This window comes from Myotis davidii, unplaced genomic scaffold (genome assembly GCF_000327345.1).
Source record: "Myotis davidii unplaced genomic scaffold, ASM32734v1 scaffold436, whole genome shotgun sequence".
Classification (NCBI taxonomy): Eukaryota; Metazoa; Chordata; class Mammalia; order Chiroptera; family Vespertilionidae; genus Myotis; species Myotis davidii.
In genome coordinates, this window is record NW_006292604.1 from 898,316 (window position 1) to 917,146 (window position 18,831).

At 39.4% G+C, this 18,831-nt stretch overlaps 1 protein-coding gene across 1 annotated transcript in view; it reads right to left on the minus strand.

Moving 5' to 3' along the window:
- Nucleotides 1-237: 237 nt before the first annotated feature.
- The window catches only part of SLC7A11 (solute carrier family 7 (anionic amino acid transporter light chain, xc- system), member 11), a 125,024-nt gene continuing 106,430 nt past the window's right edge, over nt 238-18,831 (minus strand). The window contains exon 12 of the mRNA XM_006766050.2: nt 238-1,194. Within this exon, the coding sequence (XP_006766113.1) occupies nt 1,130-1,194 (65 nt within the window). The 3' untranslated portion in view covers nt 238-1,129. The remainder of the gene's footprint in view (nt 1,195-18,831) is intronic.

Genomic DNA, 18,831 nt, shown 5'->3' on the forward strand with positions numbered 1-18,831 from the left:
ACTTTTGGAACGATGCTATAGCTTTTCCTTTTTAAGGGGTAAATACAAGTACGTCAGAGGATACATTGAAGGGGAGGGGCTGGATATTTCAGTAATTGATGAAATAATGGGAACATGTACTGGAGAGGGTAACATTAACAACACACGTGTTTGAGTTAACTTTGTAAAGGAGGCAGGTCACTTTCTGCCTAAAATCGGAGGAAAGGGGAGAATGAATGAAGGCAGGGAATTGGGAGCTGGAGCGGGCAGGCGGCGGTTGTTTATTAAAAGAGTTCTCTCAGACAGCCTTGTTCTTTTCACATGACTTGGAGATGAAGGCCGTGTTTAATGTTGAAGGCATGAGGCAGGGTCAGGGCCCTGGGTGAGTGGGAAAGCTTTAGAAAAGCTACCATGAAAAGTCACAGGGAACTAGGTGTGACTAGAGGGTCGGTTGGTGGAACTGAGGACCACTTCCTATCCGAGTGCCTAAAAAGCTGCTCCATCATAGTCACTGAAGTTGGGCTGATAGATCTTTCCATTAGGAGAAAAAAAAAAAAAAAGTATATACTAAACCCAGCTTCGCCTGCCCTCGTAAGAGCCTTCAGTGTGATTATACAAACAGCAGATGCAGAAGATTTTACCCACACACCCACACACAAAAACCCCACAAATACCTAGTTATAGGAAGCAGAACAAAACACTGCGGGAGGACGAAATGATCATGACAGATGGTAAACAAGGACCCCATTTCAGCGTCTGGGAAGCTTCATCTTTGGCTTTGTGGTGTCTTTCATGGCTATGTAAAGGAACTGGAATTTAACCGCCCATTAAGAGTACAGACCAGGCCTTAGATGCATCTTAATCTTCTGAGGTTTGTTCCTTTTCCACACAATGTTCCAGATGCATTCTCTAATGACACTCTATCAAGCCACTAAGATCGACTGCCAAAGTCCAATCTGCTACAGGAATCTTGCGAGAAGAAAGGGATGTTTCATCGGAGGCAGGCATTCGTCCTAGCCCACAGCTCGCCTGCTTCTGATCTTCCACTGTTAAAAGCGTAGCGCGCCGGAGCAAGATTGTGCTATATTTCATGAGTGTTCTGGGCCGCCACCGAGGGACAGTTCCATCTGTTATTTGCTCTCAGCTTTGCTTACTGATAAAACAGGAAGGACAGCTTGCTGATGGGCTCCGGGAAGCAAACGGCTCCTCTCTTTCCTGCAATTAATGTTCATAAATTATTTCTACAGTAGACAGTATGGATGGGACCATGATTTCAAAATTAGTTTCAATAAATTAAGGGCCTGCATTCATTACCAAAGGAGATCGATTTGCAAGGCAACTTGTGGAGTTTAGCATCGCCAGCTACCTTTTGTGACAACTGCTGTCCTTAACTCTGTGGCTTATCAGATCTTAAGATCATATGTTCAGTTGCTGAAATTTCATTGTATGGATACTACACGAAAGAGTTTTAGTTGTTCACAGCAAACAGGATTCGGGGTACTTATAAATTTCTGAGACTTAAGTTAGTAGCCCTTTGGCCATCGGAAAGGGAAATGGATGATGACGGCAAAATGCAAAAATCACTAAGTGATTTCTTTTCCCCAAAAAATTATTCTCTTGTTCCAATCATGCAGCATGCATTGGATAAAGAAATCAGGGTATTTTCTGGCCTCTGCACTATTTTAAAAGGGATTTCCAAGAATCTAGAATATGAATCGCTTTTTCTAAATTTCTTTTATTTCAACTTGTCATGTTTTCTTTATTTCATTGGTTCAATATCTATCACCAAATTTATCTATGCTTCCTTTATAAATGAAATATTTCCCATGATCTATAATAGTATGTCTTCTAGGAAATAGTGGCTTCTAGGAAATAGGACATTTATAGCAGGCTTGACACTTTCAAAGTTTTAGACTAGGAATTTTAACTTTCCCAGCAACACCTATCAGTTCAAAGTACAAACAACAACAACAACGAAATGGAATCATGATTTCTTAAGACGACAGGTTGGGGAGAGAAGCCTTGAAGCAATGCGAGTGTCATTAAAAGGCCCAGGGGGCTGCCTTCTCTCCATCCTGTGTGAGACCAGTGGAGAAGCAGGTCTCCTGCAAGGAGCGGGGATCAAGGTGAAGTAAGAATACAAGATTGCTGGTTAAATGAAATAACACAGTGCAGGATAATAATAGAAATAGGAAAGAAAGAATTACTGAAACATGAAGAAAGAAAAAGGTATGAAGCACCCCCATACAATTAACAGGATATATTTAGGAGAAGCAATTTTATAAAAATACAGACCAGTGGCATGGCACACTCTGTAATCATTTCATTTCATGTTATTGTTTATTTTTTTAGTTTTGTCATATCCTATCTAATGGCTCAAATTCTGCTGCTTCCCTAATATATAAAAGTAAATATTGTCTACTCAGAATACTTGATGTCTCCTTATTTTATTGACAAATCTATACATTAGAGAATTAAAAAGAAATAAAACTCACTAAATATTAAATAAAATAGAGATTCATGGTCCTTCAATGTTTGCATCCTAATGCACTAAATACACTATGTGAGTGACCATGAACCAACTCACTAATTATCTCCTATTTTACTATTAATTTGGTTACATGAGGCTATCCAGTGATGGCGAACCTATGACACGTGTGACACGTGAACTCATTTTTTTGTTTGATTTTTCTTTGTTAAATGGCATTTAAATATATAAAATAAATGTCAAAAATATAAGTCTTTGTTTTACTATGGTTGCAAATATCAAAAAATTTCTATATGTGACACGGGACCCGAGTTAAGTTAGGGTTTTTCAAAATGCTGACACGCCGAGCTCAAAAGGTCCGCCATCCCTGGGCTATACCGTACCATTGGATAACCATTTAGGAAGAAAAGTTGCCTACCTAGCTGAAATGTCACAAACTAATTAATCTATTTTGGCCAATTTGCCACTTTAAGACAGCTCAATACTAGAGCAAAATCTGCAGCCAATTTGGAACCGATACTCCTGGCAAAGTCATTTACAATCCAAAGAACAGTCACATTTCTCCATTAGGAAGGCAAGAGTCTGAAGATCAAAACTTTTTAAATTAGAATCTCCATCCTAAACAAACCCTCTCATTTCTTATCATTATGAGTACAATTACTCTTTCTTTACAAAATTATTTTTTTGTTAATCCTCACCCAAGGGTATTTTTTCCCACTGATTTTGTTTGTTTGTTTGTTTTAGAGAGAGTGGAAGGGCAGGAAAGAGGAAAGCACCCATGTGAGACACATCAATTGGTTGCCTCCCATATGAGCCCCAACTAGATGAATCGAACCTGCAACCTAGGTATGTGCCCTTTACTGGGTATCGAACCTGTGACCCTTCAGTGTGTGGGCTGATGCTCTAACTACTGAACAACACCTACTAGGGCATTCCTTAAAAATTCACTTAAAATATTGGCTGGTGATGCCTGGCCAGTGTGGTTCAGTGGTTGAGAGTTGACCTATGAACCTGGAGGTCACAGTTCCATTCCCAGACAGGGAATATGCCCATGTTGCAGGCTCAACCCCCAACGCGGGCGGGGGGGTGGGGGTGAGAGGTGGGCAGGAGGCAGCCAGTCAATGATTCTCTCTCCTCAGTGATGTTTCTGTCTCTATCTCCCTCTCCCTTTCTCTCTGAAATCAATAAAAATATATTTTAAAAAATATTGGCTAATGGAGTACAGTGGCATAGCATTTTTTAAGGAAAAAATATAACAAATACTAACAATATGCAGTAAAATGTAGACCATGATTCCTGTCTTACAAACATTTACAACATAAAATGATAATACTTAGTCTAATAATCCCCCTCCAAAGGTATAGGTATTATTGTTATCATTGTATTACTGCCATTATTGTCTTTATTAAAACCTCTTGCCTTGGAAGGGATGATGGTGAATGTGAGTAAAAAAGTCTGTAGGTTAAATGCATATATTATGTGTCTTTTGTGCACTCGATTAACATAAAAATAGTTAACATTCCTAGAGAGTTTACTGTGATCCAAACACTATGCTTAGAGGTTGTATAATCCTCATTCAGGCTTGTAAAGGACGCATTGCCAATCCTGTTTCAAAAATAAGCAGATTGAGTTCAGAGAGGTGAATGACGTGCTCTTGGCTGCATCTCTAAGGAGAGGTATACACAAAATTTAAACCCAGGCTTAACTAACTCTAACGTTTGCATTCTTACTATTTCTGAGAGTTTACGTTTGATGTATTCTAGCCATTGAAGTTTTAGTAGGAAAAAAATCTCTGTCTCTAGGAGCTGAAATATATGAACTGTTACATATGACAATATCTGTCAGCTAAAGGAAGATAATTTAAACCTGAGACTAAAGTCCATGTCCTAGTTCTCCTTTCAAAAATGATTAAATATGTTCTTTCCCTGCTGGACTATCACCAGAGTGGCATATGATATGCCTGGAATCTACCATATAGTCCCAAATGGCCCGAGGGCAAAAGCTACTTTCATGCCATTCATTTCTAAGCAAAAGCTGAAAGGCCAAAAATCACAGGTGAAATTCGCTCTGGCGAGATTTTCCAGTTCAATTTCATTCTCCCTTGAGGTTCAAACAAACTTCAGATAATCATCTTGAACTTGGTGATGAACCAAACTCAGATTCAGGCTATAGCTTCTAAGAGGGCCAGCCCTTTCATTTAGAATAAGGCAGAGCTTAAAGTGACAAGCCAAATGGGGTCAGATGTTCAATACTTGGCAAAACCCCAGCTGTCACACTGAAACAATGCTGACAACATGGCAGGCTTTAAAACACATTCCCCGGGGAGGCTATTGATGTTATTCTCACTTTCCCTTGTGTCGCCTGTCCAGCCTTGCTGCTTTCTGGAGCATGTGCCAATCACGGACAGCACATACTAGGAACGGCAAGGACTGCACAACATGCTACGCTTATTCCAGCATCAGGAGCTGGTCCGTGTATATAGGGGGTCTTCCTGGGCTCCCCGACGCAAGATGAAGCATGCTGCTCACACACCTTCCCAAGCAATCAGAAGGCAGCCAAAGCCACCGCAGACCTCACTCTCCAGAGCTTAACCTTTCCAGTCAATGTCATTGAATAAAGTGGGAGCCGAACACCATGGACACTTCCTCTAGACCAGTGGTTCTCAACCTCTGGGTTGCAACCCCTTTGGCGGTCAAACGACCCTTTCACAGGGGTTGCCTAAAACCATCCTGCATATCAGATATTTACATTATGATTCATAACAGTAGCAACATTATAGTTATGAAGTAGGAACAAAAATAATTTCATGGTTGGGTCACAACATAAGGAACTGTATTTAAAGGGCCAGAAGGTTGAGAACCACTGCTCTAGACAATCCATTTCAGCCACTGCTCTGAGAACATAGATTAAGTTCAGTTAGGCAGCGTCCATCCAACTTTCTGATAAACAAGAAGCTAGCTTCCCAACATTGAGTTAAACACCATGTAAGTGTTAGAAATATGGATCCATTAACTGTGTAGTGCCAGGTCTCTGTAGTAAACTAACTTGGACTGCTTCAAGTATATCCTAAAGGTTTAGCCCAAATCATGCTAACAGTGAAGCTTTGAGTTTCATGAGCTTTCAGGTATATGTACCATAATCAAGTATAGATAGAAAGCTAGCCACACTGTGAGGAAAAGTAACTTTTTGATGCATTTTTCTTCTCTTCAGAACTAATTGATTATTCTGAAGACATAAAAAAAAATTAGAGAATAATATAAGAGAGAAATATAATGCCAATAAATAGAGTTGATTTAAGGTGAGATTGCTTTGAGTGGCTCACATTTTTTTGCCTTTAGGGTCTAACTAACAAATAATTGCCAACCCATGTATGTTTCAGTTATAAGATTCTGAAGTTGGTACATACATAACTCAGTAAGGTTATTGGGGTGGCCTAAACCACCAGGATACCAGGTAGATGGCATTATTATAAATGAAAAGTTTAAAAACTATTAAAATGATCAAGGGAAATATTGACAAAAGATATCTTGGAATAACCCATCCATAGGCTATTTATCTCGTTAGTCCTCTCAGAATGTTAAAACCATGGACAATTAAAAGGTTAGATCTTGGCCCTGGGTGGGTGGTTCAGTTGGTTGGAGCATCATCCTGTGCACTGAAAGGGTGCGGGTTCGATTCTCTGTCAGGGCATATACCTAGGTTGCAGGTTTGATCTCTAGTTGAGGTGCTTATGGGATGCAACTGATCAATGTTTCTCTCTCTTTCTCGCCTTCCTTTCTCTCTAAAATCAATAAAAACATGTCCTCAGGTGAGGATTTAAAAAAAAAGGCTAGTCCTTGAAAGGGTCAGAAGATGCTCTGATTTGGTCATTTATGAATGGGCTACATTGCCTCCTTTGGAGGCTACCTGAGGGTGCGAAGGAGACAGAGCACCTGGCTGCCCACATCTGCTTTACGCAGAGCAGCTCCCATCATTCTTCTACCTGCTGATCTTGTTAAGAAGGCATGCTCTTGGAAAAATAAAATGGTGCTGCCCATGGAAAAGTTAAAAACCATGCATCTTGTCCATACTACGCAGTTTATGAGTGAAGTGAAGTTGAGAGAGGTGAAATGATTAGGCCAATGCCACCTACCTCGTGAATGACCAGCCGGTCAGAACTGCAGCGCCCCTTCCTACTCCCTGATCCCAGAGCACGTCGGGCCCTTTCAGAAGACCACAGTTTTTCTCATGTTGTTGTTACTTCTGTTTACAGTATCCAACCCCCCTCCCTTTTCTCCTGAGATGTCCAACCCATTTTTCCAATATAAATCCATGAAGCATTTTTGGAACCCCAGTTACTTTTACTCATTAAACCACACTTACCCAACGTCTGAAGGAAAACACAGGGAGGACCTGGCTTAGGCATGAGGGAAACCCTAAGCTAGGGTGAAAATTTCACTTCCTCTCAGGATCATCATGTTTGGGTCATCATCGTCATCTTCATCATCATCCCTTACATTTAAATTACAGCGTATAATGGCTTGTTAACATGCATGTTACTTCATATGACATCCAGTTAATATGTGCTATTAAGCATCTTAATAAACTGAGTGCTGGGATAATCAAGACTCTCTGAACTTTAACATAAATGCTTTGTCATCGTCCAAATTGCTTGGCACATGCAAGTTCTCTCACAAAACAGATTTGTAAATTGTTGACGTCATCTCTCACTCCTCCTGTTACTTTTTTATTAAGCAGCTGTCTAACAAAGAGACATGGTTACAGAAAACAATCTGCAGATTACAGATTAACAAAACTAGAACCACAGAGTCCCAATGGCAAAAAGATAAGAGCTGAAATTGGAACAACTTCAGATGAACTGCAGGGTGCTATAGCCCTGAATGACTTCCTGCAACTCTTGGTGTTAATGACCAGGGCCTCCTTCCTGAGCCTTCCATTCCCTTTGTTTTATAAGTCCAGCTCTTTTCTAAGCTCCTGGAAACTTCCTTCTAAGTGCCATTTTATAGCTTTGCTGAGCCTCCACATATTTTCATACTTTTGGGTACCCGCTCCTGACAATCTTTTCTTTCTTCCTTCTCATCTTCCAAGATTCACCTCAAATCCCACTTCCTTTCTAAAGTCTTTCCTACCATCCAGGCTGGAATTATGTGTTTCTTCCTCTTTCCTTTTTTAAAAACATATTTAGTTTTTAAACAGGTTATACATTCCCATGGTTCAAAACCCCATATACAATTAGGCATGCAGTGAGGTATTCCGCTATTGTTTTCTGTCACCTAATATCCCTTCCCATCAGTTATTGTGTTTCCAAAGATATTTATACATAAATAAGCTAAGACAAAAGCATGATTTTTCTCTGGTTTTACACAAGTGATAGCATATTATAGGGTAGGTTCTGCACATTGCCTTTTTCACTTAAAAATGTGTTTTGGAGAGAGGTACTTTCATATTAATACGTATAGCATCATTCTCTTATGACTATAGAATATTTATTGTAGGATTACAACATAGTGTATTTAATCAGTTCCCTATTGATGAACTTGCAGTTGTTTTTAACTTTTGTCATTCTGAGCAATGATTCAATTAATAACCTTGTAATATGTCACTTTGCGAATATGTACTATTATACCTACAGAATAAATCGGGAAATTGTTCTATCAAAGGGTATAAGATTTTGATCAACATTTTCCTTTGTCCTGCACATATGTATTGTAGCAATTTATACTTTCTCAAGCAATATGTGAAGTGCTTATTTGTCGCACATTCTTGACCACACAGCATTATCAAACTTAGGTCTTTGTCAATCTCAATAAGTAAGAGATGCTATTTCAGTGTAAAATAAATTTGTACTTCTTTTATTATAATTATGATTGAGTCTTTTTATAGTTTTAAGGGTTATGTGTATCTCCTTTAATGATTTATTTGTTTATAACATTTCCACATTTTTCTATTGGGTAATCATATTCATTGATAGATGCTCTTTACATTTTAGTGAAAATAGATATTTTTTCTATTAATATGAGCTGCAATTTTTTTCTAATTTGTGCTATTTGGTTTTGACTGCTTATAGTAACCCTAATTTTATAGCTGCCTATTAACTATTAATTTATTATTGAACTCATGTCATATGTTTCTATATTTGCTATTATAAAGAAACAAATATTGTTGATATTAGACTTTGAGGATCTCAAGAGCAGATATAATTTCCTATTCAACTTTCAATGTCTTTTGTGCATTAGCACAATGCCAGGCACTTAAATGTTACCAATAAATTTTCTGTGAATGAATCATTTGGATTTGTTTGTATTTTTTTCTTTTGAGCTTAAATTGATGTTAGATTAGTATGGTCCCAGCTGCATACAGCAGCATTTACAGCACTGCTTTGTTGTGGCTCTACTTCTTTTCTATTCTATTGACACTTAACTGAACAATAACAAGCAGAAATTATTCATCTGATCGGTTTTTATTTGAGGTACAATTCAAAATATGTTGTGTGTGTATGCAGTGTGTAAAGGGTGGAAGTGGATGAAGCAAGCTCACATTTAAGAGCCTAAGTTTCTTTTCAATCTGGAAAATAAATTAAGTGCCAGAATAAAACCTCCTTGAACCTCCTGAAGATTTGGGGCCAAGAGCCCTAGTCCCTCAAAAAATCTATTCAACAATGATAGCTTTGAAGTAAATCAATATAAGCCAAGAAAATAAGACACCTGCCCTTCAATGAATCCAACATCAGTCAGTACTATATCTGTTTATTCTTTATTTTCCTCCTTGAATATCCTAGATGCAAATTTTAGGCTATCTTTTTTTATGGAAAAAAAAAGTGAAAATTTAATTTTCTAGTGTCAGCCACCTATTCTCATGCGTTTGTTTCTCAAGTGATTCTGTAGTGGAATGAAAGCACTGTGACTCCTCAGGCGGACTGTAAAACAAAGGTTTTATACACTTGTAGAAGGGGTGGAAGGGAGGTGTGGATTCCACACACATGTTCATCCATAATGTTCCCCTTGGTTCAGGATGTCCCTCACTTTGTTTGGTTTTAAGGTCTCTGTGCTGGAATGCACTTGCATTAGAGCAATTTACCCTGACTCACTTTCCCTTTTTCATTCTTTCTTTCTTTCTTTTTTTCCTTTTGCCACCGATTGCACGAAAAACAAACAGTTTTCCTAGAGGGTTTAATAGCACTCCAATGTGCCAGGGCAAGGACCCCTTTTCTAGAAAACTAAATGAACATATGGAAACGAAGAACTCTTGTCAAAATTATTCCACTGTGAAATTAGTTACATTCCACAAGAAAATATAATCATGCCAAAAGTTTCTTTCTTCAGTGACTCTCACATAAACTGCAGAGAAGGGGGGGGAGAGGGGGGAAAGCTGGTGTTCAGCTTCAGAAGCTGTCAGTGCCATTGGCTTCCTAAACCCGTTCTTATTTGATTATTTTCAGTCCACTGCGAGTCCTGTACAGCCCTGGCAGATATTTCTTTGGTTCATTGAATAAAACATTCACATCAGTCTATGATTGTGTTGGCCTGTCCTGGCTATAATGAACACAGCAACTGATTAAAAATATTCCTTAAAATAACTGGTGTGTAGTATACATCCAAACAGAAGGCACATGACAAAGATGATCCAAGAGGGAGCTGCCAAGTGTACTGTTCCCTGGGAGGGTTTCAATATCCCTTAAACACGCTGCTAGGAGCTAACTGAACCACAGCTCTGCTGTCAGCAGAGCATGAGACTCTTGAGATCTGTCTCCATTTCCATTCAGTCTCTGCCAGCTCAAACTAAAGACTTCCACGGGGTTAGTGCATATTTCCCTTTTTACTGATGCTGTCTACTTTCTCTTTAAGATTATTTTTAAATTATACTTGACATACAATATTATATTAGTTTCAGGTGTACAACCCCATGATAAGTCATTTATATAACATATGAAGTGATCACTCTGATAAACCTAGTACCCATCTGATACAGTATTATTGACTACTAGGGGCCCAGTGCCTGAATTCGTGCACCTTGAAAGGAACTGTGGGCCATGAGGCTGCAGTGGGCACAGGTGCAGGTCTCAGCCCATCCTCTATGCCCCTGCCTGGCCCCTCCCACTGCAATCCCTGGTCTCCTGTGTGCTGGCAGCCCTGCTCCCGCTGCCACCACTCACTCCCACTGATTGGGGCCCGGCACCGTCAGTGGGTGTGAGCAGCCCCAATCGCCCCTCAGGAGCAGGGATAGGTGGAGAAGCCCTGAGAGGCGATCAGGACTGGCGCCAAGGCACCGGCAGCAGGTGTGAGCAGGGCCAGTGCCAGCAGCAAGTGCAAGCACCAGGCAGGACCACGGTACATGAGAGCAAAGAATTTTCAGTAACCACCAGAGGCTTGCCCTGATGACAGCAACCGGTGCCCCATCTTGATCTGGCGCCCCTGCACACCTGCTCCACCATCCCGCCACAGCTGACACCCACCATGTTCCAAGTGTGCGCCCCCTGGTGGTCAGAATATGTCATAGCGACCAGTTGTTCAGTTGTTCCACTGTTCGGTCTATTAGCATATTAGCCTTTTATTATATAGGATATTCCCTATGCTGTACTTTACATCCCCATGACTATTCTGTAACTAGCAATTTGTACTTCCAAATCCCTTCACCTTTTTCACTCATCCCCTAACCCCCCTCCCATATGGCAACCATCAAAATGTTTTCTGTACTTTTGAGTTTGTTTCTGTTTTGTTTGTTTATTTTGTTTTTTAGATTCCACATATTTGTGAAATCATCTGGCATTTGTCTTCCTCTGTTTGACTTATTTCACTCTATGCAGTACCCTCTAGGTCCCTCCATGCTGTTACAGATGGCAAAATTTCATTCTTTTTTATGACTGAATTGTATTTCATTGTATATATGTACCACTTCTTTAGACATTCATCCTTTGGTGGGCACTCAGGTTGCTTCCTTGTCTTAGCTATCATAAATAATGCTGCAAAAAAATACAGATGTATATGTCTTTTCAACTTAGTGTTTTGGGTTTCTTCATAAAAATACCAAAAATACTTTTTATTTTACAAGCGATCCATTTCCCTCTCAAAGATGCTTGAGTCCTTTATGAATGTGATATTCTGAAGAGCACTGTGTTCTAACAAACATTCCCAACCTGCATCAGCACCCTCATCTCCAGAAAGCCTTTCTCTGGTGCATGCAGTTGTAAATGGCACTATGGAGACCCCACCCTCTTCCTTATAAAAATGCATCATGAAAACACACACACACACACACACACACAGAGTATCTAGAGAGAGAAATGAATGCAAACAGTAAGCCCTATTCAGATTCCCCCATTTGATTCGCATGTCCTATCAAATCAAATATAATTTTCTCAGCCCGTTCCTTCAGAGACATCTACAATATGAGCCTAAATTATCTTCCCAGTCTGTCTCACCGATCTATGAATATCTCCTATTCCTAGTAAACCAGATGATTCACAGTTCCTGTGTTACAGTGTTTCCCCAGTATCTGATCCTGCCTCCTATAAGCAGAGAATCATGGCCCTGGAGTCAACCAATCTGGAGTACAAGGTGTTAGGTGCTGTCTCAATGGGAAGGGAGGGAGCGCAGAGGAAGGAAGCGGTTTTCTTGTCATCTCATCAATAGGCAGCTGGGGGTGATCTCAGTCAGAGTTGCCTATGACAAAGTCACGCAGGTCATGCAAATGAGTTGTCATTTTAAGGGAGTGCTGCAGAAATGAGGATTCTGTAATGAAACCAGAGATAGGGAAGGAGTCATGTTTCAAAGTGGAGGGGTTGAGGTGCAATGGAGAGCTGTGTACATAAGAGGAGAGATGAAATGACTTCCTATAGTGGCTGCTTCTCTGGGTTGCTGTGTACAGAGGGCTAAGTATGTGAATGGAACTGAATGCCACCTCAGTACTTACACCCATGGCATTCTTTCTGCAAGGACCATCCTCCTCCACTGGTTCAAATCATACCCATTATTCAAATCCCACCTTAAATACCACCTTTTCCAGAAACCCTGTCCCTTTCCAAGAGGCCACCCTTCCCTCCTCTGCACTCTATCAGCGGTGGTCGGTACTTCTTGCTGGCCTTCCTTACACTGGTTGTGTTATACAGTCTTTGATCTGTACCTTTACTCTATTGTGTACGCTGTAAGTAATGGACTTGCTCTTTCTTAATATCAACTATAGCAATTATAAAACCTTGATGCATAATTGTTACTCAATAAATATTGTTAACATGGCTTTAACTAACATGCAGATGAGAAGCAAATATGTGCGTGATCTATGAAACAAGGAGAAGGGAAAAAAAGGTTCAAATATATCTCTGGATGGTCTCCCAGTTGGCCAGTATCATTGGAATTCCTCCAATATGTTTTATAGAGATAACTAGATATGCTCAGTTTGTGTTAAATATACTTACCATTCCTCCTGGGCCTAGTCAATCAATTTGTTAACTTGTCAGGATAAAAATATTCACTATAATCTTGAGGTGTTGAGAGAATATTGAATATATATTAGCATGAAAATATAGGAATGTTCACTTTAATCTTCTCCCCAGTTTTTTGAGCATAGCCAGGAAACCATTTCATCCCACTGAAAAGTGTGATCAAGACTAATTTAGTTACGTTTTAATTAAAACTGAGTGTTCTTTCTTAATTTAATAATTTTTTCTCACTACATTATCCCTTTGTTAAGTTTATTATTTTGGAAATATGTGCTTGAGGAATATATTTCATATAAACGAAAGGTAGGATCCATAGGAAAAATCTTACAATATCAGGAATAAAATACTCCTTAAAATGTTCTCTGTGTTGGGTGCTGGGAAGATTGAGAGAAAATATTTAGCTAATTTACAATAAAGTCTATTAGACATTATAAAATGTATTTTATGATTAAATATTACCCCCAGATTTATCCTATTTTCCCTACTTTTGTTGTTGTTATTGTTAATCCTCACCTGAGAATATTTTTTCCACTGATTTTTTTAGAGAGGGTTGAAGGGAGGAAGGGACGGAATGAGGAAGAGGGAGAGAGAGAGAGAAACATTGCTACGAGAGACACATCAACTGACTGCCTCCTGTACTGATACTTGCCCTGACAAGGGCCAGGGATCAAACTCATTTTTATATTACTTATACCCCTCGGTACACAGGCCAAAACTCCAACCACTGAGTCAAGCCTGCCAGGGCCTACTTATTTTTCCATTTTCCAATTTTCTTATAAAGTTGGTTTTTTAATAAGCCCTTTAAATACTTTTTATTTTAACAATGTGGGGTATAAATAATAAACACAAAATTAAGGTGACCTAGTCTTATTTACATTTCAATATTCTGAAGTCAAATATGTTACATTGGAGTATACTATTATTATTTTAAAATTGCCACTTTTAGATACATTTTTGTCAGTTTTGGACAGATTTTCAAAACTAGCTGGATGGTTCGGGAAAAATCTATTGATCTTCTAATTGGCTCCTTAACATTAAGGGAAGCCATTTATTTATTCACTCTATCTTTTACTTTCTCCTCTAAAGGGTAAGGTAAACAAAACTCATCTGCCCACCTACCTCATATTTATAATTCCACTATAAAGAATACAGGTATGAAATTTTGGCTTTCAAATACCTTATAATAATTACAGAACTGAAAGACTATAGGAAATGCAATGGCTATATTCATTAAGGACTTTGCTTTCCAAGGCTACAGAAATCATCAAGATAATACACCATAAATATGATATATTATTAGCCACTCAGCATTCAAAAGACCCACCCTGAGGACAGTACTTTTAAAATACATAATTCCTTTATTAAAATAAGAAGGAAACTTAGAATTTGTAGCTGATTAACAGTGAAATCCTTGCACGTGTAATGACATTTTGTCATAACTTTTTGTTTCAACAGCCCTCATATTTTTAGTAATTTTATTTGTGTATTTTCATTTCCAATTAAGATATTCCAAAAAATAATATTTTGACTAAAACAAGCAATGAAGGAAGGGCCAGGGCTAAATGCAAAGTTTCACAAACAGAGTCTACCCTTTTTTAAATATGTGTAAACTAACTCTCCATGAGGCTTTTGCGAACTGGCTATTTAAATGTGTGGAAGAGAGCAAATGTGTTCTATTACTGCTGACTCGAAAGAAGGTACTTGCTGTGTGAGCAGAGAATGTCGAAGCTATTTGTGAAGGGAAGAGTATGTCACCTAAATTAATGTGGTAAATTCGCCTCATAAGTCATCTCCACCATCCTGCCTAACCACACTGCGGGGAAGAGTCGAGGTCAATATTCCACTCATTTAGAACCTACAGAGCCTATTTATCTAAGATGGGGTCCATATCCCTTCATGTAGTCCGGATACAATAAGACTCAGATTAAAAACTTCTTTAAGAAACCAATTTTTTAGGGCAATGAATCAGCCATTAAACTTGAACAAATATTTCAAAACTCTGCTTGCTCTCCTCTGGTGGTGAACGCCATGACTAGCCTACCTGTCCAGACGAGGTCACCTGCAGACTCAGATGTCAGTGCTGCTGAATAAACTCCTCGCCCCAATGCAATACATTGTTTCCTTCTTCGTGTGCTTGCTGAAGCCCCAGTTTATTTCCCTTTCCCCCAAACATCCTTTAAAAAAGCAACGTGACATTATTTTGCTCAATTATTTTGCTCAATTTGTAAGAATTAAACTCCTTTATGCAGAAGGGGTGCTGTATTAAGTATGGTAGCCATCCTCACGAACAAGCAGAAAGTGAGGGCCGTGGTAGAGAACGTCAGAGAAAAGGAGATACTGGAAGTGTCAAAAGCCACTTTTGACACAGTCAGTGGCCAGCGTTTTGGTTCTGGTTCACTTTTGCCTGAAGGTAATGACATATTACATGTACCTAGGATGAAGATTGGAGAACTATTTCTGAACTTACTTATTATTTTTTATAGCAGCATGTCATTCCTAAGGTGTGGAAAGATTAGGAGAGATATTTACATAACATTAGCAGAGTATACTCAACAGAGGCTACTAGCTACCATTCTTTCCTCTCACTTCTCTCCCCTAAATTCCTCATCCATTCTTTTCTACCTGCTCCTACACCTCGCTCCATGAGCATTCCCTCCCCTTCGCATTCTCTAAGTCTCCCTCTGAGCTCCCTCTATTTCTGAATATTTAGATTGTTAATCGCTACTTATAGGAAATAATTACGACTGGTCAGAAGAATAACTGAATACTGAATAAACAGATTCTTCCTGGCCCTGGGAGCCAATTTCCCACAGCAAACATATTCTTGGGACTATTTTGTTCCCATAGATGCACAAAGGATTGCTGCTTCAGTCTTCTTATGCAGGGAATCAGCTCATTCAACGGATCCATATGGTGCCCTAGATTCTATGAAAAGTCCATGAATCGTGGGTGAGTGGCCATGGGCCACTTTGATGTCCTCCTTTTCTTTTCCATTATGTGGAGCTTTGGCTTATGTTCATTTGGATGCTAATTGTTAAGCTTGTGTAGCTGGTTAGAACTGTTGAGTGGGAGCTAAGGAGATGGTGGGGAAAGGCAAGAAGCTGAGACAAGATTCAAGGCTGGAGGGTGGGTGTGACCAGGTGGGTGACCGTTTCCTAATGCTCCACCCAAGCCTGTGTACATCAAACCTTTTCTTTTAAAGTCTTTGCTTCAAAATCAAATTCCTTCTCTAACAACTTTTTCCAGGTGACTTTTTAAAAAGTCATTGAGCACCTAGCTGTTGTGGGGAGCGTTCGGCAGCAGGAAGCAGGAGAAATCAGGCCAAGCCCAAACACGGCCATTGAGAGCAGAAATGGCTCCATGTGCTCAGCATACGTCCACCACCCTTTCACGCTCACTCATCCTCCCAATAACAGTACCCCAAAACTGGTGTGGCATCACTGCCATTCGTTATATTTTCATTTGCCCACATGGACTTTTTGCTCTCAACCCTCTCTTGGCATAAGAAACAGGATGGCAGAATAGCCACCATTCTCCTGAAAAGTGGATTTCATCTTTAGTAGCTTATCAAAAAGCTGACAATAATTCATTAATACCGACCACTTCCAGAAATCCGAAAATAAATAGGCCACTGCCCTGAAGGTGAAAGGAGGCGATGTTTGTGAATTTTAAATGTATGAAAAAAGATCCTTATTGCGACATTGGCTACAAACGGCACAAACAATACGTTGCTCTGAAGATTGATTAAACTCCCGTGTTACCATGACTGTTAATCAACAGCACCAGCAACTGACTACTTTACGTGTCATGAATAGCAGCAGTGAGAAACCAACAAGCACAACTAAATTTGGCTGTACTTTGTCCAGGTAATCCTAGAAATCTCCTGAGAATGGAAGACAAACCAGATATGAGATGGTAGAGAAACCCAGGCATTCCAATTTCATTATTCCTGCACCAGCACAGCTTGACTTTAAGTTATAAACATTTTAGGATAGGCTTTGATTCATAGTGTGTTCCAGTTTTCAAAGACTTCAAGTTGTCTTATGACAAAACATAACTTGCATTTACTTTAAGGTTTTTCCTACCTTTATGTATCTTTGGGGGAGAAAAAAAAATCACTTTAAATCCCTTTCACACCCTTTGTTTTTCCTTTCTCTTAGAATACATTTGAGCTAAATGTTTAATCTATCCATTGTAACAGGCATTTTAATTTTTTTTTTTTTCAAGAGAGAGAGGAAGGGGGAGAGAGAAAAAAAAACACTGATAGGTTGCCTCCCTTATGTGCCTCTACCTGGGATCAGACCCACAACCTTGGTACATGATGGGATGCTGCACCAGCCGAGCCACACTGGAGGGCTAGCAGGCATCTGAAAAGACAACATGGAGGCAGTTGAATGTGACACAAGAAAACAGAATGAGTCAGTAGAACTACCTGACACTCAGGCCATGCCAAAGCAGAGGGGTCATCTCAGGTTCTTTTTGTACCCTTTCAAATTGTCAACTTGACATGTAAGAGGTTGTCAGAATTTCTGGGTGAAATTAGTTAAAGATGAATATTCTTATGTTGTAAAGAGACAGTAAATTCTATTCCGTCACCCACCTCTTTCAGCGAGGTTTCTAGGGAAGCCAGAGACCATCCTGCCTCTCAGGATCGAGCCCTGAAAAGTGGATTTGCTAAGGTAAATGTCAATAATGGGATCAGAGAGTTTTAGAGTGGGAGACGTGGCCAGAAACTGAAGTCAAAATGTCTCTTCAAAGAGGAATATGGTTCAGCGGAAAAAGCACTGAAGTCAGAGTTGGCTGACAGAACAACTAATTGTATTATTCTGAATAGATCTTTTAAACTTACTAGATCTCAATTTACTCATCCTTAATATGAAGCAAGTTGAACCCAAAATATATTCTATGTATGTCAGGGTGAAAACTTTTAAAAATTGTTATTGATTTTAGAGAAAGAGAAAAAAAATTATTGTTCCACTTATGTATGCCTTCACTGGTTGATTCTTATGTGTGCCCTGACCAGGTATCAAACCCATAATCTTGGTATATCAGAATGATGCTCTAACCAACTGAGCTACCTAGCCAGGGCCCCAAATTTTTCTAACTAGCTTATTGTCCTTCATCTAATAAACCAACAAACATAGGAAATATCATAATAGAGCTCTTTAAAATTTACCTTTGATAATGAATAATAATTGAAATAAAAATATGGTTAGAAATAGGCATCTTATTTCACTTCTTGCCTAGGGCTTTATCTTCCTACATCATCTTTTCCTTATCTTTTTTATGCTGTTAGAACCCAAGAGAGAGTGTGTACCCCCATGTCTGGTCCCACTTTGGCTATCAGGAGGGCTTAGTTTCTTGGATTTCCTACAAGATCCAATTTGTCTGCTGGCACCCAAACTTTCATGATTTTTCCCAACTATTTCTCTAGTCCTTCAACATCCCCCTTCCACACAATACTTCCTCAGCAAGCCTTCACATTTGTCTATAGTCTAATTACTTCCACAAATTCTAGTACATCCTTTATTCCCATAGAACTTGGAGTAGCTCTTTCTCCTGAAAACTGATGGGTCCGATGGCATTACATAACGTGTTGACCACCAATAATAATCTCTGACTCTTTTGCATTGTGTTCACTCTCTACTTCAAACCTCTTTGTCCCCAGCCTCCTTTGAACTTCCCTGACACTCTAATACATGCAGAATCATCGTATATCTACATATCTATTCTTTACCAGGTGAAGGCAGGTTCTTAAAGACCACTTCCTGCTAAAGGAGTTCCTCACCTATTCTAGGAATAAGAGAAGATAATTAGGTAGGGAAAAGGAATATTTCTGGGCCATTCTCTTTCTAGGACCACTTCTAAAACTGTTCCTGAAGGGAGGAAGGAGACAGAAAAATGGTTGTCAGGTGGAACTTTGTTACGT